The following is a 27,331-nucleotide window of genomic DNA, read 5'->3' on the forward strand; positions in this document are numbered from 1 at the left end:
GGTGCTTTCTTAGGCTGTGAGGAAACCTGAGGTAAAAATGTCGACTTCCCAGCTGTTGCTGTGGATACGAGGTCCGAGAGACCATCCCCAAACAATTCCTCACCCTTATAAGGCAAAACCTCCATGTGCCTTTTAGAATCAGCATCACCTGTCCACTGCCGAGTCCATAATACTCTCCTGGCAGAAATGGACATTGCATTAATTCTAGATGCCAGCCGGCAAATATCCCTCTGTGCATCCCTCATATATAAGACGACGTCTTTAATATGCTCTATGGTTAGCAAAATAGTATCCCTGTCGAGGGTATCAATATTATCTGACAGGGTATCGGACAAAGCTGCTGCAGCACTGCACATCCATGCTGAAGCAATTGCAGGTCTCAGTATAGTACCAGAGTGTGTATATACAGACTTCAGGATAGCCTCCTGCTTTCTATCAGCAGGCTCCTTTAAGGCGGCCGTATCCTGAGACGGCAGTGCCACCTTTTTTGACAAGCGTGTGAGCGCCTTATCCACCCTAGGGGATGTCTCCCAACGTAACCTGTCCTCTGGCGGGAAAGGGTACGCCATCAGTAACTTTTTAGAACTCACTAGTTTCTTATCAAGGGAACCCCACGCTTCTTCACACACTTCATTCAACTCATCTGATGGGGGAAAAACCACTGGTTGCTTTTTCTCCCCAAACATAATACCCTTTTTTGTGGTAACCGGGTTAATGTCAGAAATGTGCAACACATTTTTCATTGCCGTAATCATGCAACGGATGGCCCTTGTGGATTGTACCTTTGTCTCATCCTCATCTACACTGGAGTCAGACTCCGTGTCGACATCTGTGTCTGCCATCTGAGGTAGCGGGCGTTTTTGAGCCCCTGATGGCCTTTGAGACGCCTGGGCAGGCACGGGCTGAGAAGCCGGCTGTCCCACAGCTGTTATGTCATCGAACCTTTTATGCAAGGAGTTGACACTGTCGTTTAATACCTTCCACATATCCACCCACTCTGGTGTCGGCCCCGCAGGGGGTGACATCACACTTATCGGCACCTGCTCCGCCTCCACATAAGCTTCCTCATCAAACATGTCGACACAGCCGAACCGACACCGCACACACACAGGGAATGCTCTGACTGAGGACAGGACCCAGCCAAGTCCTTTGGGGAGACAGAGAGAGAGTATGCCAGCACACACCACAGCGCTATATAATGCAGGGATGCACACTATACAGAGTGATTTTTCCCCTATAGCAGCTTATATACACAGTTTTGCGCCTAAATTTATGTGCCCCCCCTCTCTTTTTTAACCTAGAAGTCTGGAACTGCAGGGGAGAGCCTGGGGAGCGTCCTTCCAGCGGAGCTGTGAAGAGAAAATGGCGCTGGTGTGCTGAGGAAGATAGCCCCGCCCCTTCATCGGCAGGCTTCTCCCGCGTTTTTAAATGTATAATGGCGGGGGTTAATGCACATATACAGTTTATTAGACTGTATTATGTGCTTTTTGCCAAGTAAGGTAATCTAATTGCTGCCCAGGGCTCCCGCCCCTAGCGCCCTGCACCCATCAGTGTGTGGTGTGCTAAGGGAGCAATGGCGCACTGCTGCAGTGCTGTGCGCTACCTTAATGAAGACAGGAGTCTTCAGCCGCCGATTTTCACTTCTCTTCGTTCTTCTGGCTCTGCAAGGGGGACGGCGGTGCGGCTCCGGGACCGGACGACCGAGGACTGGGCCTGTGTTCGATCCCTCTGGAGCTAAAGGTGTCCAGTAGCCTTAGAAGCCCAAGCTAGCTGCAAGCAGGTAGGTTCGCTTCTCTCCCCTCAGTCCCACAAAGCAGTGAGTCTGTTGCCAGCAGACCTCACTGAAAATAAAAAACCTAACAAATACTTTCTTTTCTAGGAAGCTCAGGAGAGCCCCTAGGGTGCATCCAGCTCTGGCCGGGCACAGATACTAACTGAGGTCTGGAGGAGGGGCATAGAGGGAGGAGCCAGTGCACACCAGATATAGTACCTAATCTTTCTTTTATGAGTGCCCAGTCTCCTGCGGAGCCCGTCTATACCCCCATGGTCCTTACGGAGTACCCAGCATCCACTAGGACGTCAGAGAAATATACATGTACAGAGCCCAACTGTACATGTATATAGTCTTTTGCCATGCAGAGGTTTATATTTCTGCCCAGGGCCGCCCCCCCTGCGCCATTACAGTCACCGGAGTATGTGAGGTGTATGGGAGCAATGACGCGCACAGCTGCAGTGCTGTGCGTTACCTCAGTGAAGCTGAAGGCTTCTGCCGCCTGACGACTTCTGTCTTCCGTTCTTCTAGCTCTGTGAGGCGAACGGCGGCGCGGCTTCGGGGGTGGACGCCCAGTAAGAACCTGCGTTCACCCCCTCAACCTGCGTTCACCCCCTCTGGAGCTAATGGTGTCCAGTAGCCGAGGAAGCAGAGCCCATCTTTGACAAGAAGGTCTGCTCCTCTCTCCTCAGTCCCACGATGCAGGGAGCCTGTTGCCAGCAGTGCTCCCTGTGAAAAAGTTGTAAAAGGTAGAAAAAAATCCAAACAAAAATGCTTCTAGGCAGAGAACTCAGGAAAGCTCTCTGCAGTGCACCCATCCTGCTCTGGGCACAGTGTAAAACTGAGGTCTGGAGGAGGGGGGCATAGAGGGAGGAGCCAGTGCACACCCAGAGTCCAAAGCTTTCTTAAAGTGTCCAATCTCCTGCGGAGCCCGTCTATTACCCATGGTCCTTACGGAGTCCCAGCATCCTCAAGGACGTTAGAGAAAACATATTAGAAAACAATGCTTTCATGCATTTCTATCCATTTTTCAGCAAGTGTATGAAAGCATAAGTTTTAAATGACACTTGTGCCCAGTTCCACAATGGCAGAAAAAGTAGCATACTTACCTTTAGTAGTGTTTATAAAGTATGGAGAAATGTAGCCTCTATCAAATTTCAACCCTTCAATTATCTCCAGCTCATCATGAAGAGTTTTTCCATCCTGTAAAAAATTTAATGGAATTTAACTCCAAAACCAATAGAGCACAAGCTACATGTCTCAGATTAGCTTCAAGAAAATTACAGGACCTGTACAACAGTTAAAAAAAATAAAAAATAAAAAAAATGTTGAGCCATTTTTAGGACTTCACGCTGTACCGTATAGAAAGAGAATCTACTCCTGTTAAAAATAAGAATTTACTTACCGATAATTCTATTTCTCGGAGTCCGTAGTGGATGCTGGGGTTCCTGAAAGGACCATGGGGAATAGCGGCTCCGCAGGAGACAGGGCACAAAAAGTAAAGCTCTAGGATCAGGTGGTGTGCACTGGCTCCTCCCCCTATGACCCTCCTCCAAGCCTCAGTTAGGATACTGTGCCCGGACGAGCGTACACAATAAGGAAGGATTTTGAATCCCGGGTAAGACTCATACCAGCCACACCAATCACACTGTACAACCTGTGATCTGAACCCAGTTAACAGTATGATAACAGCGGAGCCTCTGAAAAGATGGCTCACAACAATAATAACCCGATTTTTGTAACTATGTACAAGTATTGCAGATAATCCGCACTTGGGATGGGCGCCCAGCATCCACTACGGACTCCGAGAAATAGAATTATCGGTAAGTAAATTCTTATTTTCTCTATCGTCCTAGTGGATGCTGGGGTTCCTGAAAGGACCATGGGGATAATACCAAAGCTCCCAAACGGGCGGGAGAGTGCGGATGACTCTGCAGCACCGAATGAGAGAACTCCAGGTCCTACTTAGCCAGGGTATCAAATTTGTAGGATTTTACCAACGTGTTTGCCCCTGACTAAATAGCCGCTCGGCAAAGTTGTAAAGCCGAGACCCCTCGGGCAGCCGCCCAAGATAAGCCCACCTTCCTTGTGGAATGGGCATTTACATATTTTGGCTGTGGCAGGCCTGCCACAGAATGTGCAAGCTGAATTGTATTACACATCCAACTAGCAATAGTCTGCTTAGAAGCAAGAGCACCCAGTTTGTTGGGTGCATACAGGATAACAGCAAGTCAGTTTTCCTGACTCCAGCCGTCCTGGAACCTATATTTACAGGGCCCTGACAACATCTAGCAACCTGGAGTCCTCCAAGTCCCTAGTAGGCGCAAGGCACCAAAATAAGCTGGTTCAGGTGAAACACTGACACCACCTTAGGGAGAGAACTGGGGACGAGTCCGCAGCTCTGCCCTGTCCAAATGGACAACCAGATATGGGCTTTTTTGAGAAAAAAACCACCAATTTGACACTCGCCTGGTCCAGGCCAGGGCCAAGAGCATGGTCACTTTTCATGTGAGATGCTTCAAATCCACAGATTTGACTGGTTTTAAACCAATGTGATTTGAGGAATCCCAGAACTACGTTGAGATCCCACAGTGCCACTGGAGGCACAAAAGGGGGTTGTATATGCAATACTCCCTTGACAAACTTCTGGACTTCAGGAACTGAAGCCACTTCTTTCTGGAAGAAAATCGACAGGGCCGAAATTTGAACCTTAATGGACCCCAATTTGAGGCCCATAGACACTCCTGTTTGCAGGAAATGCAGGAATCGACCGAGTTGAAATTTCTTCATGGGGCCATTCTGGCCTCACACCACGCAACATATTTTTGCCACATGTGGTGATAATGTTGTGCGGTCACCTCCTTTCTGGCTTTGACCAGGGTAGGAATGACCTCTTCCGGAATGCCTTTTTCCCTTAGGATCCGGCGTTCCACCGCCATGCCGTCAAACGCAGCTGCGGTAAGTCTTGGAACAGACATGGTACTTGCTGAAACAAGTCCCTTCTTAGCGGCAGAGGCCATAAGTCCTCTGTGAGCATCTCTTGAAGTTCCGGGTACCAAGTCCTTCTTGGCCAATCCGGAGCCATGAGTATAGTTCTTACTCCTCTACGTCTTATAAGTCTCAGTACCTTAGGTATGAGAAGCAGAGGATGGAACACATACACCGACTGGTACATCCATGGTGTTACCAGAACGTCCACAGCTATTGCCTGAGGGTCTCTTAACCTGGCGCAATACCTGTCCCGTTTTTTGTTCAGACGGGACGCCATCATGTCCACCTTTGGTATTTCCCAACGGTTTACAATCATGTGGAAAACTTCCCGATGAAGTTTCCACTCTGCCGGGTGGAGGTCGTGCCTGCTGAGGAAGTCTGCTTCCCAGTTTCCATTCCCGGAATGAAACACTGCTGCTGACAGTGCTATCACATGATTTTCCGCCCAGCGAAAAGTCCTTGCAGTTTTTGCCATTGCCCTCCTGCTTCTTGTGCCGCCCTGTCTATTTACGTGGGCGACTGCCGTGATGTTTTTCCCACTGGATCAATACCGGCTGACCTTGAAGCAGAGGTCTTGCTAAGCTTAGAGTATTATAAATTTACCCTTAGCTCCAGTATATTTATGTGGAGAAAAGTCTCCAGACTTGATCACACTCCCTGGAAATTTTTTCCTTGCGTGACTGCTCCCCAGCCTCTCGGGCTGGCCTCCGTGGTCACCAGCATCCAATCCTGAATGCCGAATCTGCGGCCCTCTAGAAGATGAGCACTCTGTAACCACCACAGGAGAGACACCCTTGTCCTTGGATATAGGGTTATCCGCTGATGCATCTGAAGATGCGATCCGGACCATTTGTCCAGCAGATCCCACTGAAAAATTCTTGCGTGAAATCTGCCGAATGGAATTGCTTCGTAGGAAGTCACCATCTTTACCAGGACCCTTGTGCAATGATGCACTGATTTTAGGAGGTTCCTGACTAGCTCGGATAACTCCCTGGCTTTCTCTTCCGGGAGAAACACCTTTTTCTGGACTGTGTCCAGAATCATCCCTAGGCACAGCAGACTTGTCGTCGGGATCAGCTGCGATTTTGGAATATTTAGAATCCACCCGTGCTGTTGTAGCAGTATCCGAGATAGTGCTACTCCGACCTCCAACTGTTCCCTGGACTTTGCCCTTATCAGGAGATCGTCCAAGTAAGGGATAATTAAGACGCCTTTTCTTCGAAGAAGAATCATCATTTCGGCCATTACCTTGGTAAAGACCCGGGGTGCCGTGGACAATCCAAACGGCAGCGTCTGAAACTGATAGTGACAGTTCTGTACCACGAACCTGAGGTACCCTTAGTGAGAAGGGCAAATTTTGGACATGGAGGTAAGCATCCCTGATGTCTCGGGACACTATATAGTCCCCTTCTTCCTGGTTCGTTATCACTGCTCTGAGTGACTCCATCTTGATTTGAACCTTTGTAAGTGTTCAAATTTTTTTAGATTTAGAATAGGTCTCACCTAGCCTTCTGGCTTCAGTACCACAATATAATGTGGAATAATACCCCTTTTCTTGTTGTAGGAGGGGTAATTTGATTATCACCTGCTGGGAATACAGCTTGTGAATTGTTTCCCATACTGCCTCCTTGTCGGAGGGAGACCTTGGTAAACCAGACTTCAGGAGCCTGCGAAGGGGAAACGTCTCGACATTCCAATCTGTACCCCTGGGATACTACATGTAGGATCCAGGGGTCCTGTACGGTCCCAGCGTCATGCTGAGAGCTTGGCAGAAGCGGTGGAACGCTTCTGTTCCTGGGAATGGGCTGCCTGCTGCAGTCTTCTTCCCTTTCCTCTATCCCTGGGCAGATATGACTCTTATAGGGACGAAAGGACTGAGGCTGAAAAGACGGTGTCTTTTTCTGCAGAGATGTGACTTAGGGTAAAAACGGTGGATTTTCCAGCAGTTGCCGTGGCCACCAGGTCCGATGGACCGACCCCAAATAACTCCTCTTCCTTTATACGGCAATACACCTTTGTGCCGTTTGGAATCTGCATCACCTGACCACTGTCGTGTCCATAAACATCTTCTGGCAGATATGGACATCGCACTTACTCTTGATGCCAGAGTGCAAATATCCCTCTGTGCATCTCGCATATATAGAAAATGCATCCTTTAAATGCTCTATAGTCAATAAAATACTGTCCCTGTCAAGGGTATCAATATTTTTAGTCAGGGACTCCGACCAAGCCACCCCAGCTCTGCACATCCAGGCTGAGGCGATCGCTGGTCGCAGTATAACACCAGTATGTGTGACTGTGTGTATATACTTTTTATGATATTTTCCAGCCTCCTGTCAGCTGGCTCCTTGAGGATGGCCCTATCTATAGACGGTACCGCCACTTGTTTTGATAAGCGTGTGAGCGCCTTATCCACCCTAAGGGGTGTTTCCCAACGCGCCCTAACTTCTGGCGGGAAAGGGTATACCGCCCATAATTTTCTATCGGGGAGAACCCACGCATCATCACACACTTCATTTAATTTATCTGATTCAGGAAAAACTACGGTAGTTTTTTCACATCCCACATAATACCCTCTTTTGTGGTACTTGTAGTATCAGAAATATGTAACACCTCCTTCATTGCCCTTAACGTGTGGCCCTAATAAGGAATACGTTTGTTTATTCACCGTCGACACTGGATTCAGTGTCCGTGTCGACCGACTAAAGTAAACGGGCGTTTTAAAACCCCTGACGGTGTTTCTGAGACGTCTGGACCGGTACTAATTGTTTGTCGGCCGTCTCATGTCGTCAACCGACCTTGCAGCGTGTTGACATTATCACGTAATTCCCTAAATAAGCCATCCATTCCGGTGTCGACCCCCTAGAGAGTGACATCACCATTACAGGCAATTGCTCCGCCTCCTCACCAACATCGTCCTCATACATGTCGACACACACGTACCGACACACAGCACACACACAGGGAATGCTCTGATAGAGGACAGGACCCACTAGCCCTTTGGAGAGACAGAGGGAGAGTTTGCCAGCACACACCAAAAACGCTATAATTATATAGGGACAACCTTATATAAGTGTTTTCCCTTATAGCATCTTTTATATATTTCTAACGCCAAATTAGTGCCCCCCCTCTCTGTTTTAACCCTGTTTCTGTAGTGCAGTGCAGGGGAGAGCCTGGGAGCCTTCCCTCCAGCCTTTCTGTGAGGGAAAATGGCGCTGTGTGCTGAGGAGATAGGCCCCGCCCCTTTTTCGGCGGCCTCGTCTCCCGCTCTTTAATGGATTCTGGCAGGGGTTAAATATCTCCATATAGCCCCCGGAGGCTATATGTGAGGTATTTTTAGCCAAAAAAGGTTTTCATTTGCCTCCCAGGGCGCCCCCCTCCCAGCGCCCTGCACCCTCAGTGACTGCCGTGTGAAGTGTGCTGAGAGGAAAATGGCGCACAGCTGCAGTGCTGTGCGCTACCTTAAGAAGACTGAGGAGTCTTCTGCCGCCGATTCTGGACCTCTTCTTGTTTCAGCATCTGCAAGGGGGCCGGCGGCGAGGCTCCGGTGACCATCCAGGCTGTACCTGTGATCGTCCCTCTGGAGCTAGTGTCCAGTAGCCAAGAAGCCAATCCATCCTGCACGCAGGTGAGTTCACTTCTTCTCCCCTAAGTCCCTCGTTGCAGTGATCCTGTTGCCAGCAGGACTCACTGTAAAATAAAAAACCTAAGCTAAACTTTTCTAAGCAGCTCTTTAGGAGAGCCACCTAGATTGCACCCTTCTCGGCCGGGCACAAAAATCTAACTGAGGCTTGGAGGAGGGTCATAGGGGGAGGAGCCAGTGCACACCACCTGATCCTAGAGCTTTACTTTTTGTGCCCTGTCTCCTGCGGAGCCGCTATTCCCCATGGTCCTTTCAGGAACCCCAGCATCCACTAGGACGATAGAGAAATATATATTTTTTTGTGGTTGAAAGTTCAAACCAATCTAACACTGTACATATACATCTGCACATACATATATATTATATACACACACACACACCTCATACATACATACATACATACATAAATACATACATACATACATACATAGAGATATAGATATATCTATCTATATAACAGCTGATAGTGCGGCACTCAGGGTACAAAATAAAGATGCAAGACAGTTTCAATCTTTGATTTTCGTCAGGACAATACAAAATACAAAACCGGTGTCTTACCTTATAAACCCCACACAATAAGTGATTGAACCTGCCTTCCCGCCGGATAGGCGTGGTCCGATGACGCCAACGCGCATCAGCAAGTCGCACGTCACAAACCATCCCCATGTTAACACCAAACATATCAAGGAACAGACTAAATATACGTTATGTTACGAGAAATACCGTTATCAACGGTAAGTTCTTAAGTCCACAGGATAACCTTGGGATATGATGGATCGACAGCGGATTTGCACCAAATGGTCAAAGCTATTCCGCACCCCAGCATGCAACAGGCCCGTCCCTATATCCCCGCCTCCTGGCTCAGGCAAATCAACTTGTTTTCCAAAGCTCTAGGCAGGAGCATCATGTAGGGCCCTAATCAGGCGAAAACACCACACATGCACACCCTTCCGTACAAGAGGGAAGAGGTTAGTAAAAGGATCCTCAAATCAGGTGTGTCAGTGTGGGATCCCTGTGGAACCTGTGGACTTAAGAGAAATACCGTTAACGGCAAGTTCTTACCATAGCATATTTCTCCTGCAGGGTTCACAAGGTATCCACAGGATAACATTGGGATGTCCCAAAGCAATTTTAGTGGTGGGGACGCTCCTGATTGGACAGGAGAATCCTTAGCCTCTTAGGATGCTGAATTTGGGCAATGGTGTCAACAGCATAAAGTCTAATGAATTAATGAATGTGTTAATGGAAGACCATGTGGCAGCCTTACATATCTGTTCTGCTGAAGCACCACATTGTTCTGCTCATGATGGACCTACCTTACGAGCAGAGTGAGCAGAGACAATAGCCGGAACAGGGAGATCAGCTGGAGAATATGCTTCTGAAATAGTCATCCGAAGGCATCTCGCCAGTGTCTGCTTACCAGCAGGCCATCCTCTCTTGTGAAAACCGTAGAGAACAAAGAATCTGTTTCTGATAGCTCTGGTACGATCTACGTAGATCCTTAAGGCACAGACTATGTCCAACAATGCATCTCCCGCAGACAGGTCCAGCCCTCCAAAAACCGGGACTACAATTTCTTCGTTAAGGTGGAATTTAGACCCCACCTTAGGACGATACTTTAGTTCTGAGAACTGCTCTATCTGGATTTAAAAAAAAAAAAATCAGAAATGGAGGAGGAAATAGCAATGCCTCTAAATCTGAAATTCTTTAAGCTGAAGCCATAGCCAGTAGAAAGAGAACTTTAGCTGTCAACCATTTAAAATTCACTCTTAAGTGGTTCAACGGGGCAACTTAAAGGGCCTTTAGAACTAAACTTAGGTCCCCAGGCACTGTAGGGTGAACAAAAGAAGGTTGAATGTGCAGCATTCCCTTGAAAAAAAGTACACGCATCCTGTAGTTCTTATGGAACCAGTCAGTGCTGACACTTGCACGCTCAAGGAAGCCACCCTTAAAGCTTTATCCATTCCTGCCTGAAGGAATGCTAAGACTCTGGAAACTCTGAAAGACCTAGGATCAAATTTCCGGTCACTGCACCAATGAATATAGGCTTGCCATATTCGGTGATAAATGTGAGCTGAGGAAGGATTCCTTGCTCTGAGCATTGTTTGAATTACCTGTTATGAGAATCCTCTTGACTTCAGGATAGAGGTCTCAAGAGCCACGACGTCAAAGACAGTCAATCCGGATGTCTGTGATAAAGTCCTTGAAGTCAGTAGTTCTGGACATTGAGGGAGTAGGAATGGAGCACCCATCGACAGACTCTGCAGATCTGTGTACCAATGTCTTCTGGATCAAGCCGGAGCTAGTAGTATCACGGCACCCTTTCCTTGTTTTACCTCTCTCACCACCCTAGTTAACAGGGCGATGGGATGAAAACACGTAGGCCAGATAAAAATCCCAGGGCATCAACAAAGATCGCTTTGGGAACCTTGTGGTTCTGACGGATGCCATGAGATCTCTCTCTGGCAAACCCCATCTGTCGACCAGGGTCTGGAAGACGTCCGGGTGTAGAGCCCATTCGTTCGCATTAATGGTGTGCCAACTGAGAAAATCCGCTTCCCAGTTTAGGTCTCCTGGAAGGAACACTGCGGACAAAGCTGGATGATGTAGATCTGCCCACTAACGTGTGCCTTGCCTTTTTCATTGCATTCTGTCCTGACAGTTGAGTTACGCTACTGCCGTTGCATTGTCCAAGCAGATCTGAACTGGTTTTCCCTGAAGGATGTCCTTTGCCTGAAACAATGCCATGCATATGGTCTCGGAGTTCCAATATATTTATTGTCAGGCAACTTTCTTCCTTGGTGCACTGCCCCTAGAAGCAATTCCTTCCCGACACTGCTCTCCAGCACTGAAGGCTGGCATCAACTGTCAGAATTTCCCAATCTGATACCCAAAAGGGTCTCCTCTTGTCCAGATGGGATGTCTGTAGCCACCAGGCTAATACTTCCAGAGTGAGGACCACAGTTTGCGTTTTTATTGTCTGATGAAATCAATTCCATTTGGGAAGGATAAGATGTTGCAGAGGCCTTGAATGGAACTGAGCATACTCTACCATGTTGAAAGTTGACACCATCAATCCCATTGCTGCGTGAATGGATACCTTTCGACTGTGTAGCAGCTCCTGAATCCTTAACTGAACTTTGGATATTTTGTTCAGGAGGTAAAATTACTCTGAAGGCTTGAATCCAATACAGCCCAAGTGAGTCATCCTTTGACGGGACCAGAGATGATTTTGACCAATTTATAAGCCAACCGTGCTTCTGCAGACACTATTGTCTGTTGCAGATGACACAGAAGCAATTCCTGAGACTGTGCCAGGATTAAAAGATTGCTGAGGTATGGAAAAATTCTTATCCCCTGATAGCGGAGATTAGCTCCCATTACCATAATCTTGGTAAATACTCTGGGGGCTGTGGCCAATCCGAATAGCAGGGTCTGAAACTGAAAATGCTGTTGGAGGGTAGGGAACCTGAGATAGCGCTGATGGGCTATAGGAACATGTAGGTAAGCATCCTGGATATCCAGGTACACCATAAAATCCCCGGGCGCCATGGCCAAAATGATGGAACGTAAAGTCTCGATATGAAATCGAGGCACCAAAATATACAGTACTTGTTAAGCATTTTTAAATTGCGCATGGGCTGGAACAACACTGGACTAGAAACAGGCTTCTGGACTAGAACCAGGTTGGAGTAAACACCCTGTCCTCGTTGTACAGGAGGAACTGAAATGATTACCCCTGACTGAAGCTATATCTGAACTGCCACTTGCAAAGCCCTGGCTTTAGTCTCTACCAAAGAGACCGAAAAAGCAGAAAAGCTGGAATTTTAGGCTTGAATTTTTATGTGGAAGGAAACCTTACTTTCTTGGAATCTGCTTCGGACTCCAAAATATTGGTTAACTCTTTAAGAAAAAGAATATCACCAGTAAAAGGTAAAGACTCCAAAACCTTCTTGGATTCTGAATCAGCTTTCCATGTACATAGCCAAAAGGCTGATACTTGAGAGGCAATTGTACACATATCCAAGGCTGCTTCTTCTAAAAATATTGCAGCCTGTTTAATAAATGCAACATGGGATTTTTGCTTTCTATATAGGTCATTGAAATTTCCCCTTACAAAGCATCTGCCCAGGCAACCACTGCTTTAGCTAGCCATGCTTAAGCCATGGCTGGTCTTATGACTGCCCCAGACAGGAAAAAAACCATCTACTCTCCAATCCGTGAGATCATTTAATGTTGTTGAAGGCAGAGGTAATGTAGATTTTCGCACTAATCAAATAACATGCGTATCTACTTTGGGGGCTACCTCCCTCTTTAAACAGTCCCAAGCCGGAAGTGGATAATTGGAATTCCATTTCCTTGGAATTCTAAATTTCTTACTGGGCGTAGGCCAAGCCTCTTCCATAATAAAAATGTTCAATGTAATCTGTCAGAATAGGAATTTAATACCTACTGGTAATTACTTTTTTCGTAGTCCGTAGTGGATACTGGGAAATGTAGTTACCATGGGGGTATAGATCGGGTCCACTGGAGCCTGGCACTTTAAGAGCATTCGTGTGTGCTGGCTCCTCCCTCTATGCCCCTCCTGCAGACTCAGCCTAGGAAAACTGAGTCCGAGGAGACGGACATACTTTGAGAAAAGGATAACACACAATAATAAGATTTTAATTACCTACTGGTAAATCCTTTTCTCGTAGTACATAAGGGATATTGGGGGAGACTTGGTACGATGGGGTATTGACGGGGTCCAAAGGAGCCAGTGCACTTTAAATTTCTTCAACTGGGTGTGCTGGCTCCTCCCCTCTATGCCCCCTACCACAGGAAGTTATAGTTAAAAATGTCCCCGAAGGAGAAAAAACATATATGAGAGAAGGAAATATGAGAACAAAGAGTAGCGAGAGTGATATACCAGCACACCACAAGCATAACGACCAGCAACAGATGGGAACTACAACAGCAACATCTGAACAGTTAACTATAGAACAAAAACCTGCAGAAAAGTCACAGCACTGACGAGGGCGCCCAAAATCCCTTGGACTACGAGAAAAGGATTTACCGGTAGGTAATTAAAATCCTATTTTCTCTAGCATCCATAAGGGATATTAGGGGAGACTTAGGGGGTAATTCCAAGTTGATTGCAGCAGGAATTTTGTTAGCAGTTGGGCAAAACCATGTGCACTGCAGGGGAGGCAGATAATAAGAATTTACTCACCGGTAATTCTATTTCTCGTAGTCCGTAGTGGATGCTGGGAACTCCGTAAGGACCATGGGGAATAGCGGGCTCCGAAGGAGGCTGGGCACTCTAGAAAGATCTTAGACTACCTGGTGTGCACTGGCTCCTCCCACTATGACCCTCCTCCAAGCCTCAGTTAGGTACTGTGCCCGGACGAGCGTACACAATAAGGAAGGATTTTGAATCCCGGGTAAGACTCATACCAGCCACACCAATCACACCGTACAACTCGTGATATGAAACACAGTTAACAGTATGAAACAATAGAGCCTCTCAACAGATGGCTCAACAATAACCCGATTTAGTTAACAATAACTATGTACAAGTAATGCAGATAAACCGCACTTGGGATGGGTGCCCAGCATCCACTACGGACTACGAGAAATAGAATTACCGGTGAGTAAATTCTTATTTTCTTTAACGTCCTAGTGGATGCTGGGAACTCCGTAAGGACCATGGGGATTATACCAAAGCTCCCAAACGGGCGGGAGAGTGCGGATGACTCTGCAGCACCGAATGAGAGAACTCAAGGTCCTCCTCAGCCAGGGTATCAAATTTGTAGAATTTTGCAAACGTGTTTGCCCCTGACCAAGTAGCTGCTCGGCAAAGTTGTAAAGCAGAGACCCCTCGGGCAGCCGCCCAAGATGAGCCCACCTTCCTTGTGGAATGGGCATTGACAGATTTTGGCTGTGGCAGGCCTGCCACAGTATGTGCAAGCTGAATTGTACTACAAATCCAACGAGCAATAGTCTGCTTAGAAGCAGGAGCACCCAGCTTGTTAGGTGCATATAGGATAAACAGCGAGTCAGATTTTCTGACTCTAGCCGTTCTGGAAACATATTTTCAGTGCCCTGACAACGTCTAGCAACTTGGAGTCCTCCAAGTCCCTAGTAGCCGCAGGCACCACAATAGGCTGGTTCAGGTGAAACGCTGACACCACCTTTGGGAGAAACTGGGGACGAGTCCTCAATTCTGCCCTATCCATATGGAAAATCAAATAAGGGCTTTTACAAGACAAAGCCGCTAATTCTGATACTCGCTTGGCAGAAGCCAAGGCCAATAACATAACCACCTTCCACGTGAGATATTTCAGATCCACGGTTTTTAGTGGTTCAAACCAATGTGATTTTAAGAAACTCAACACCACGTTGAGATCCCAAGGTGCCACAGGAGGCACAAACGGGGGCTGACTATGCAGCACTCCTTTTATATATATCTGAACTTCAGGTACTGAAGCTAGTTCTTTTTGAAAGAAAATCGACAGAGCCGAGATCTGTACTTTAATGGAGCCTAGTTTTAGGCCCATATTAACTCCTGCTTGCAGGAAATGCAGAAATCGACCTAGTTGAAATTCCTCTGTTGGGGCCCTTTCGGCCTCACACCATGCAACATTTTCGCCATATGCGGTGATAATGAGTTGCTGTAACCTCTTTCCTGGCTTTAGTAAGCGTAGGAATGACTTCCTCCGGAATGCCCTTTTCCTTCAGGATCCGGCGTTCAACCGCCATGCCGTCAAACGCAGCCGCGGTAAGTCTTGGAACAGACAGGGCCCCTGCTGCCGCAGGTCCTGTCTGAGTGGCAGAGGCCATGGGTCATCTGATATAAATTCTTGAAGTTCTGGGTACCAATCTCTTCTTGGCCATCCACGAGTATCGTTCTTACTCCTCGCCTTCTTATTATTCTCAGTACCTTTGGTATGAGAGGCAGAGGGGAGAACACATAAACCGACTGGTACACCCACGGTGTTACCAGAGCGTCCATAGCTATCGCCTGAGGGTCCCTTGACCTGGTGCAATATCTTTTATAGCTTTTTGTTGAGGCGGGACGCCATCATGTCCAACTGTGGCCTTTCCCAATGGTGTACAATCCTATTGGAAGACTTCTGGAGGTAGTCCCCATTCTCCCGGGTGGAGGTTGTGTCTGTTGAGAAGATCTGCTTCCCAGTTGTCCACTCCGGGAATGAACACTGCTGACAGTGCTAACACATGATTTTCCGCCTATCGGAGAATCCTTGTGGCTTCTGCCATCGCCATCCTGCTTCTTGTGCCGCCCTGTTGGTTTACATGGGCGACTGCCGTGATGTTGTCTGATTGGATCAGTACCGGCTGGTTTTGAAGCAGAGGCCTTGCCGGCCTCAGGGCATTGTAAATGGCCCTCAGATCCAGAATATTTATGTGTAGGGAAATAACCTGACTTGACCAAAGTCCCTGGAAGTTTCTTCCCTGTGTGACTGCCCCCCAGCCTCAAAGGCTGGAATCCATGGTCACTAGGACCTAGTCCTGTATGCCGAACCTGCGGCCCTCTTGAAGATGGGCACTCTGCAGCCACCACAGTAGAGATACCCTGGTCCTTGGAGACAGGGTTATCAGCCTATGCATCGGAAGATGCGATCCGGACCACTTGTCCAACAGGTCCCTCTGAAAAGTTCTTGTATGGAACCTGTCTAATGGGATTGCTTCGTAGGAAGCTACCATTTTTCCCAGGACTCGCGTGCAATGATGCACCGCTACCTATTTTGGTTTCAGGAGGTCTCTGACTAGAGATGACAACTCCTTGGCTTTCTCCTCCGGGAGAAACACTATTTCTGGTTTATGTCCAGAACCATCCCCAGGAACAGTAGACGTGTCATAGGAACCAGCTGTGACTTTGGACTGTTTAGAATCCAACTATGCTGTTGTAGCACTTTCCAAAATAGTGCTACCCCGACTACCAACTGCTCCTTGGACCTCGCCCTTATAACGAGATTGTCCAAGTACGGGATAATTACAACTCCCTTTTTTCAAAGGAGTATCATCATTTCGGCCATTACCTTGATAAAACACCCTCGGTGCCATGTACAGTCCAAACGGCAGTGTCTGGACTTGGTAATGGTAATCCTGTACCACAAATCTGAGGTACTCCTGGCGAGGATGGTAAATGGGGACATGCAGATAAGCATCCTTGATGTCCCGGGATACCATGTAATCCCCCTCGTCCAGGCTTGCAATAACCGCCCTGAGCGATTCCATCTTGAACTTGAATTTTTTTATGTTCAAGGATTTTAAATATAAAATGGGTCACACCGAACCATGCGGTTTCGGTACCCCAACCCGTGTGGAATAGTAACCCCGTCCTTGTTGAAGTAGGGGCACCTTGAGTATTACCTGCTGGGAATACCGCTTATTAATTGCCTCTAGCACAGCCTCCCTGCCTGAGGGAGTTGTCAGCAAGGCATATTTTAGGAAACGGCTGGGGGGAGACATCTCGAATTCCAGCTTGTACCCCTGAAATACTACTTAAAAGAAACAGGGATCCACCTGTGAGCGAGCCCACTAATTGCTGAAATTTTTGAGACGGCCCCCCGCCGTACCTGGCTACACCTGTGGAGCACCCGCGTCATGGTGTGTACTCACAGGAGGTGGAGGAAGAATCTTGATTCTGGGAACAGGCTGACTGGTGCAGCTTTTTCCCTCTACCCTTGTCTCTGTACAGAAAGGAAGCGCCATTTGACCCGCTTGCTTTTCTGAAGCCGAAAGGACTGTACCTTTGTCTGTGAGGAAACCTGAGGTAAAATTATTTCTTCCCAGCAGTTGCTGTGGATACGAGGTCCCAGAGACCATCCCCAAATAATTCCTCACCCTTATAAGGCTCTCTATGCGCTTTTTAAGTCAGCATCACCTGTCCAGTGACAGGTCTCTAATACCCTCCTGACAGAATGGACATTACATTTATTTTGGATGCCAGCCGGCAAAAATAGGATTTTGGTACTTACCAGGTAAATCCTTTTCTTTGAATCCATAGGGGGCACTGGAGTACTCTTGGGATATGGACGGGCGTAGCCGAACAAAGGCACTGAATATTCAAATTTAGGACTCTTCCCCCCCTCCATATCCCCAAGTACCTCAGTGTACTGTGCCAGTGTTTTTTACTGAGCGAACAGGATATAGAGAGGATTGACAATGGAGAATTCCTATAACATAACAGACAACCACAAAGTTGACCTGTAACCTTATTGTCAACTAAACAGTTGACACCTTAACCGATAGAACTTTATAATTTGAACCAATCGGTGAAAATGTGTTACCATAAGCTCCTTTGAGCTTAACACCACCCAAGTAAAATTTGTTTACTAAGCTCCCTTGAGCTTAAAACAACCCAGGTAAAACTGCTCTGGGTGGGCGTCCAGTGCCCCCTATGGATTCAAAGAAAAGGATTTACCTGGTAAGTACCAAAATCCTATTTTCTTTATCATCCACTAGGGGTCACTGGAGTACTCTTGGGACGTACCAAAGCTTCCCTCGTGGGCGGGAGAGCTGTTTGATACTTGTAACAGTAGGCAGGCCAAAGCTGAATGCTGATGGCGCCACCATTCATAACGTGTAAACGTGCACAAACGTGGTGCACTGAAGGCTATGTAGCCGCGTCATAGACGCTCCACGACCCGCTGGGTCTGACATTCCCACAGAACCTGTGGGATGAACTATTACTGACGTAGGCGATTGTAACTTAGCCTTAAAGTAAGCCTGACTTGTAGTCATTATTATCCAACTGGATAATGTCTGCTGAGAAACTGGCTAACCCCAGTTTGCAGTATTATATAGAACAAACAACGTATTTATATCACGTAATGTAGACGTTCGGAACATATATAAACGCGTAATGCGTGTACCACATTCAGAATTCTAGAATGTGCTGTCCCCACAGGAACCACTATTGGTATATTGATGTGAAGAATACGAAAGCGGATTTCGTCCGAAGATCTGCTTTGTCATGAGAAAACTTAAATACGGTGGCTTGGAATACAAGGCACCCAAATATGAAAACAAAACCCTTGCCGAAGCACCCTTGCCGAAGGCAAGGCTAGAAGAAAAATGTTTTCCAAAGTAAGAAACTTAATTCTCATTTGTTGTAAAGGTTCAAAAAATATGAAACTTAATTCCCCTTTGTTGAAAGGGTTCCAAAATATGAAAACTGTAATAAATCTGAACCCAACCTCAAATCGCCTGGCGCTGTAGGTGGGATAAATAGAGTCTGAACTTTGGTGACACCTTGTAGAAAGATGTTTACAGACGCAAATAGAGGCAAACGTCTTTGAAAATACGTTTACCACACAGATACCTGCACTGTTAGTGCAGATGAACGCAGTTTTCCATCCCATCCCGTTTAACCGAATACGGGTACTTGAAGTATGATGTTGGAAACTTCCGAGGTTTACAACCTATGTAAGCACACGAAATTTTTTAATAATGAGTTGCCTTAAGCGGCTTACTATTTCGTTACATGGTTGGTATAACCGATACTGTAATGCTCTATTTTCTAAGAGGGCGGTTTGAACCCTCACCCCGTCAACCGCAGCTGCGGTACACAGATAATAGGTATACAGATAATAGGTATATAGGTAACTATGGATAAAAGAACGTTCCCTGATGTAACAGGTTGGACGTATTATGAGAGGGCTAAGATCGTGTGCAAGTATTCCTTGAAAATTCGAGAAGCAAACTTCTCCGAAACCCATGAGCTACCACCAGTATGACTGTGACGAACTGTCTTCTGATCCGTTTTGGCAACGGAGAGAGAAGCGGAAAATGGTGGAGCCAGATACACGATGCTGAATGACCCCATGAATGTGAGAGATTTCACCGCCACTGCCCTTGTGAACGGTTTTGTACACCTACTGAGCTTTTGTAATTGTGGCGAGATGCCATCATGTATACTTGAGGACAACCCCCTTCTGTGGACTCACATATGAAACACCTCTGGATTTAATGTCCAGTTTTCAAGATCCAAATCCTGACGGGTGAGATCATCTGTCTAACAGATGTCCACTCACTGATTGATCTCTTGACATTTTCACCTAATGGCGTTCTGAGCCATTGAAGATTTGAGTGACCTGCTGCATTGCCATGCGGCTTCTTGGTTCTCACTGGTTGTTGTGTATACAACTGGCGTTGCTTTGTTTGACTGCTTAAGGCCAGCGTGATCTAGGCATGAAAAAACAAAATTACATGAAACTCACGGTTGTTTCTCTCCACGGAAATCTTTAGTAAAAAGCGAAAGATGTATTCGTTCTGAAGAGAAACCAGAGTCTATGCCTGGTCAGACTGAAAGCGAATCATTTATTGCATTGTAAAATGCACAGAGTTCTAGGACATTTATCGACAGCAATCTGTCGTGTTTTAGAACCTTTGAGTTGATTTTAACTACAAATCCTGACTCTCTGTGACTGTCGTCCAGAGTATAAGCACCCTTGTCCCTCTGTGGAAAACGCGAGTGAATGGTGGCGAACTAAATTGAAAACACATCTTTATTCTTAATAGATGAATACACCAATGTACCGCTAGAGTGCGTGTACTTTTGTTCTTGCTGGTGTAGTAGGTAAAAGTCTTTGACTTACCATATTTATAATCTTACCTAGGAATTGACATCGTTTAGACAGACTTAGATGCGATTGTTTTCGAACTTGATCTGCTACCGCAGTATACTTTAGTAGCGCAAGTTAGAAGAACTTTGTTGATACATAGTTCTTATGTGAGATGAGCTATGATCCCAACATCACTTTGGTAAATACCGGAAGCGATAAGCAACGGTAGAAATGAAATGGGTAATGGTTGTGGCGATTTGCAAACGCTAGAACCTGTGATGAAGAAACCGGACTGGGTAAATACGCATTGTGAATTTCAAATGCAATTATGCAATTTTGTGGCTGCAAAAAGCAAATACTAACTACAGAAAATCCATTTTCTAACTGTAGTAAATGACTTGCTGATTGATACTGCAACGGAGCTGTTTGGTTTTGCTCAAACAGAGGGGAATAAGTAACTCTGACTCTGTTGGCGTACTATTGGCTGGTTTATAAACCAGCAAAGACTAAATGACATATTGCCAAACCGTTCGACAGAATCAGTTTTGTACTTTAAGCTGTAAATAGCTGAGACATATATGAGTTGAAGTCATGAAATCTCGCAAAAGTAACATGTAAAGACGCGCTTCCACAATTATAAAAGAGGTCATCAAACCACTGGCTTGCTGACTGTGACGTCCCTTCGTTACAAAGCGTGACTGTTTGTTATAAAGGGTTAAAATGCCGTTACAAGTATATTATTTTAGGAGCAAACAAGCTCTGGCCTTGTCGCGCTTAACTAGCGACAATGAAAATAACCGGCGTTAGCAGAAGCTTAACAGATATACTCTGCAGCTTCTTTTAACAGTGATCGTCATGGTTTCATACATAGATTCTAGTGACCCAACTGTATCTTGGGTTTTTGTAATGTTTGACAGAAACGCATCTTCCAATGGTGGATCGCGTCCTTTTGGAAACGATTATGTATGGTTGTCCAAAACCCCGCACTATTCGGTGTGAGATTTGACATAGAATCGTGCATTAAATTATAAGACCAGTGACATAAACCCTTTGGTATCCAAAGGGAAATTGGCCCTTTGTAAAGACTGTCTTTTGTTAGAGCTGGCAGAGTCATTTCGAGACTCCGATTACCGCTCTTTTAATTTGAAATGCCAATGTTAACATAGGTTTCTTAAAAAAAATAATTAAATATTTTTAGTCTGCACTAGAGCCTTATTCGCTATGTAGACAGACATCATAATCGGCAACAGACACTTGCACGACTTAATGAAGTTATTATATGGCATATATATATATATATATATATATATATATATATATAAATATGTTATTGCTGAACAGCATATTTATCTCTACGGAAATCTTTAGGAAACTAAAGTGTTCTTTATGTGAAAAGTAGTTCACATGGCATATGAAACCCGAACCAAATTCCTACTAACACCCCAGCGCCTTCTGGTGGCTTAAAGATGTAGGGCAGGAATGTTCTAGCATTATCCTGAACTAAAAATTCCCACTAACACCCCTGCGCCTCCTTGTGGAGTAGAGGTGTATGGCCGGAATGTTCTGGAATTATAACTGGAAACACAGCAATGATTAAAATGGCCGCCATGCCATGTTTTCACATAAAATCACCGTACAGGTTATTTGCTGCAGTTTTAATATATAGGCTTAATAGCCTATTATACAGATTATACAATGATAACACAGGTGTAGGATACAGTAAAAATACATGAATTTAGTTATCCATTACACTGCCTGCAGTTAATGTTATTATCTTGCAGCCTTAACAGAAAATAACGTGGAATAGATTATGCCACTGATAGCCTATTGCAAACCAAAGCCTCATATATATATTATATATATATATAAATTGCTTAAACATATAATCACAGTTTATACTGATATCAGACACAGTTCTGGCAGCAAAAATCTTCATTATATATTATATATATAACATGTATAATCACAGTTCTGTGATATTATAGCCCCTGACACTGTATAAAAATCGCTTTGCTGCTTGTGTCTATTTTTAACCCATGCAGCCTTTGCTGCTGCTATGGGCATTACTTCCCCTCCCCCATCCCCATGTTACCTGCAGCGTACGGGTATCGGGTGCAGGGAGAGGAGGAGAACGCTGTATATAGCGCCGGGGAGCCGTCCGGAAGAGCGGGCGGCGGCGGGCCTTCCAACAATAGTACCCAGTTTCTGTGTCCGGCATCAGCATGCGGTGACTGGAAGAGCGGCCGGCGTCCGTGAGTGACGTGCGGCCGCTCGTTAACACACGGGAGACTCTCGGCGGCGCCTCTGTATTGGTGCCGGTCCATCAGCGCAGTGAGAGCGGCCGGCGTCTGAGTGACGTGCGGCCGCTCTTTAGCACACGGTAAAGTCTCGGCAGCGTGCACAGTGAGAGCGGCCGGCGTCTGAGTGACGTGCGGCCGCTCTGTAGGGTAGTTAAGCAGGAACCCTTCAGCGGCGTGCTTAGCGGCGGGTACAGTGAGAGCGGCCGGCGGCTGAGTGACGTGCGGCCGCTCTGTAGGGTAGTTAAGCAGGACCCCTTCAGCGGCGTTACAGTATAACATCACACACAGTAGGGCGGCAGCGTGCGCTGACCGCCCTGACACCCATACCTTGTGCCGTTTTCATCCTGGCTGTGACGAGCTTCTCTCTGCAAGCTCTGTTTTAGCCTCCAGCTTCTCTTGTGACGGGCTTTCTGTATGTTCGTGCTGTGAGCACCGAAAAAACACTGGCACAGTACACTGAGGTACTTGGGGATATGGAGGGGGGGAGAGTCCTAAATTTGAATATTCAGTGCCTTTGTTCGGCTACGCCCGTCCATATCCCAAGAGTACTCCAGTGACCCCTAGTGGATGATAAAGAAATATCCCTCTGTGCATCCCCCATATATAAGACAACGTCTTTAATATGTTTTTATGTTTGCCAACTAGTATCCCTGTTTGACAGGGTCACCGACCACGCTGCAGCAGCACTATCTGCAGGTCTCAGTCTAGTACCCGAGTGTGTAAATACAGACTTCAGGATAGCCTCCTGTTTTTTATCAACAGGTACCTATTAAAGTGGCCGTATCCTAAGACGGCAGTGCCACCTTTTTTGACAAACGTGTGAGCGCCTTATCCACCCTAGGGGATATCTCCCAGCGTAACTTATCCTCCTGGCGGGAAAGGGTACGCCATCAGTAACTTTTTATAAATTACCAGTTTCTTAACGGGGGAACCCACGCTTTTCACACACTTCATTTATTCATCTGATGGGGGAACAAAACACTGCCTGTTTTTTCTCCCCAAACCTAAAACCCATTTTTAGAGGTGCTTGGGTTAAAGTCAGAAATGTATAACACATTTTTTATTGCCGGGATCAAGTCACGGATGTTCCTAGTGGATTGTGTATATGTCTCCACCTTGTCGACACTGGAGTCAGACTCCGTGTCGACATCTGTGTCTGCCATCTGAGAGAGCGGGCGTTTTTGAGCCCCTGATGGCCTTTGAGACGCCTGGGCAGGCGCGGGCTGCGAAGCCGGCTGTCCCACAGCTGTTACGTCATCCACCCTTTTATGTAAGGAGTTGACACTGTCGGTTAATACCTTTTACCTATCTATCCACTCTGGTGTCGGCCCCACAGGGGGCGACATCACATATATCGGCCTTTGTTCCATCACCATATAAGCCTCCTCATTCAACATGTCGACACAGCCGTACCGACACACCACAGACACACAGAATGCTCTAAACGAGGACAGGACCCACAAAAGCCCTTTGGGGGGACAGAGTGAGAGTATGCCAGCACACACCAGAGCGCTATATAATGCAGGGACTAACTGAGTTATGTCCCCTATAGCTTTTTATATATAATGTATACTGCGCCTAAATTTAGTGCCCCCCCTCACTTTATTAACCCTTTGTAGACTGCAGGGGAGAGCTAGGGAGCTTCCTTCCAGCGGAGCTGTGAGGGAAAATGGCGCCAGTGTGCTGAGGAGATAGGCTCGGCCCCTTTTTCGCGGCCTATTCTCCCGTTTTTTATGGAATTCTGGCAGGGGTATTTACCTCATATATAGCCCCTGGGGCCATATATTGAGGTATTTTAGCCAGCCAAGGTGTTTTTATTGCTGCCTCAGGGCGCCCCCCCCAGCGCCCTGCACCCTCAGTGACCGAAGTGTGAAGTGTGTGAGAGGAGCAATGGCGCACAGCTGCAGTGCTGTGCGCTACCTTGGTGAAGACAGAGTCTTCATGCCGCCGATTTTCCGGACCATCTTCTTGCTTCTGGCTCTGTAAGGGGGACGGCGGCGCGGCTCCGGGACCGAACATCAAGGCTGGGCCTGCGGTCGATCCCTCTGGAGCTAATGGTGTCCAGTAGCCTAAGAAGCCCAATCCGGCTGCAAGCAGGCGAGTTCGCTTCTTCTCCCCTTAGTCCCTCGCTGCAGTGAGCCTGTTGCCAGCAGGTCTCACTGAAAATAAAAAAAAAATCTAAGACTATTACTTTCTAAGAGCTCAGGAGAGCCCCTAGTGTGCATCCAACCTCGGCCGGGCACGAAATCTAACTGAGGCTTGGAGGAGGGTCATAGTGGGAGGAGCCAGTGCACACCAGGTAGTCTAAGATCTTTCTAGAGTGCCCAGCCTCCTTCGGAGCCCGCTATTCCCCATGGTCCTTACGGAGTTCCCAGCATCCACTAGGACGTTAGAGAAATAATATGTGCAGAAAGAGTTAGATTTGGGTGGGTTATTTTGTTTCTGTGCAGGGTAAATACTGGCTGCTTTATTTTTACACTGCAAATTAGATTGCAGATTGAACACACCACACCCAAATCTAACTCTCTCTGCACATGTTATATCTGCCTCTCCTGCAGTGCACATGGTTTTGCCCAACTGCTAACAAAATTCCTGCTGCGATCAACTTGGAATTACCACCCAAGTACGATGGGGAATGTGTGGAGACTGCTGCAGCACAGCCTGCCCAAACTGGGTATCCTCTTTGGCCAGGGCATCAAAACTTGTAGAACTTAACAAAAGGGTTCTTACCAGACCAGGTTGCAGCTCAGCATACTTGCAAAGCAGAGACTCCACGGGCAGCCGCCCAGGAAGAGCCCACTGATCTTGAGTGGGCCTTCAGAGACTTAGTAACAGGTAAGGCTGCAGACACATAGGCCTGTTGGATAGTAAGCCTAATCCAACGAGCAATGGACTGCTTCGAAGGAGGACAACCTTTTTTCTGCGCATAATAGAGCATGAACAAGGAATCCATCTTTCTGATCAGAGCTGTTCGCTTGACATAGATTTTCAAGGTACGCGCACAGCATCCAATGCCTCCAGAGGAGCAGAAGAACTAGAACCCGATGGAACCACAATAGGTTGATTCAGGTGAAACGTGGAGACAACCCTGGGCAGGAACTGCCATCTAGTCTGGAGCTCCGCTCTGTCCTTGTAAAAGACAAAGTACGGACTTTTACACGGTAAGGCCCCCAATTCCGAGACAAGTCTAGCAGAAGCCAGGGCCATTAACATCACAGGCACGTGAGGTACTTGTCTTCTACTGTCATCAGAGGTTCGTACCAGGACGACTGTAGAAATGTCAGCACTACATTCAAATCCCAGGGTGCCGTAGGCGGCACAAAGGGAGGCTGTATGTGGAGTCACCGTAAGTCCGGTAAGCAAACGGACCTTGCTGAAAAGTCACTTAGTGGTAGATGCCAAGGGTCTTCGATGGACATTTTCAGAAGATCCGCGTACCACGCCCTCCGAGGCAATCAGAATTGCCTGGACTCCTTGATGTCTGACTGGCTTGAGCACCCTTGGGAGCAACGGAATCTGAGGAAACAGGTAGACCAGCCGGTAAAGCCAAGGTGATGTCCGTGCATCTACTGCCTTCGCCTGAGGGTCTCTAGTGCATGAGCAATACCAGAGAAGCTTCTTGTTGAGAGGGGAAGCCATGTCCATCTGTGGACAGCCCCACCGGTGGATTATCTGTTGGAACACCTGCTGGTGGAGAACCCAGTCCCCCGGGTGGAGGAGATCGTGACGACTCTGGAAGTCCGCTTCCCAGTGGTCTACTCTCATAATGAAGATTGCGGACGTTGCCCTTGTATTCTTTCCGCCCAGAGAAGTATTCTCGACACCTCTCGCATGCAGGCATTGCTTTTCGTTCCTCGTCGATTGATGTACGCCACTGCTGTGGCGTTGTCCAACTGTACCTGGATCACGTGATCCTTTAGCAGAGGAGGCCCGAAGCAGAGCATTGTAGATCGCCCGAAGCAGAGCATTGTAAATCGCCCAAAGTTCCAGAATGTTGATCGGACCACCTGCCCTGCAACTGCACCCCCTTTGGTGACCGCTCCCCATCCTTTCAGACTTACATCCGTTGTGAGGAGGATCCAATCCTGAATCCCGAAATTCTGGCCTTCCAGGAGATTGGAGGATTGCAGCCACCACAGGTGGGAAATCTTGGCTCAAGGAGACAGCTATATCATCCGGTGCATCTGAAGATGTGATCCGGACCATTTGTTCAGAAGATCCAGCTGAAAAATCCTGGCATGGAACCTCCCATATTGGATCGCCTCGTGTGAAGCGTCCATCTTTCCCAACAATCTTATGCAAAGATGGATGATCACTCGAGTAGGTCGGAGCACCATGCGGACCATCTCCTGAAGCGTTCTCGCCTTGTCCTTTGGAATGAACACCTTCTGGGCCACAGTATCCAGCAACATGAACAGGAACAACTGAGACGGCTCCAGGTGGGACTTCTGTAAGTTGAGGATACACCCATGGTGTGACAGAAGTTGGATAGTAAGGTAGATATGGAGCAGCAAAAGCTCCCTGGATCTTGCTTTGATCAGATCGTCCAGGTAAGGAACAATATTGACTCCCTGGACCTGGAACATCATCTCCACCATCACCTTCGTGAACACCCTCGGAGCTGTGGACAGGCCGAAGGGTAGGGCCAGGAATTGGTAGTGATTTTCCAGCAGGGCAAACCTCAGGTATACCTGAGGCGGCAGAAAAATCAGAATATGGGGATAGGCGTCCTTCATATCCAGGGAAACCATGAATTCCTGGTCTTCCAGGCCCACAATCACTGCTTGCAAGGATTCCATTCAGGTAAGGGTTCAAGGACTTTAGATTCAAAGTGGGCCTTACCGAACCATCCGGATTCGGTACCACAAAGAGGTTGGAGTAATAACCCTTGCCTCGTTGAGGAACTGGTACAGGAACAATGATGTGGGACTGGACCAACATTAGGATGGCCTTTGGCAATGTAACCCACATATCATCCAAAGCTGCTCAGCTTGATTTGAAAAATTATTGGGGAGGAGCACAGTCTAAACTTCCTAGACGCGGCTGAATTGGC

General features: G+C 47.1%; 1 protein-coding gene and 1 non-coding gene across 3 annotated transcripts in view; both read right to left on the reverse strand.

Moving 5' to 3' along the window:
- HSPD1 (heat shock protein family D (Hsp60) member 1) overlaps nt 1-27,331 on the reverse strand; it is a 451,411-nt gene that overhangs the window by 274,642 nt on the left and 149,438 nt on the right. For both annotated transcript variants that reach the window (XM_063934112.1, XM_063934111.1), the window contains exon 6: nt 2,881-2,974. In XM_063934112.1, the coding sequence (XP_063790182.1) occupies nt 2,881-2,974 (94 nt within the window). The remainder of the gene's footprint in view (nt 1-2,880; nt 2,975-27,331) is intronic.
- LOC134946880 (U5 spliceosomal RNA) lies at nt 19,586-19,705 on the reverse strand. Its single transcript, XR_010182456.1, has one exon. It is a non-coding gene; the product is annotated as a U5 spliceosomal RNA (small nuclear RNA).

This window comes from Pseudophryne corroboree, chromosome 7, assembly GCF_028390025.1.
Source record: "Pseudophryne corroboree isolate aPseCor3 chromosome 7, aPseCor3.hap2, whole genome shotgun sequence".
Lineage (NCBI taxonomy): Eukaryota > Metazoa > Chordata > Amphibia > Anura > Myobatrachidae > Pseudophryne > Pseudophryne corroboree.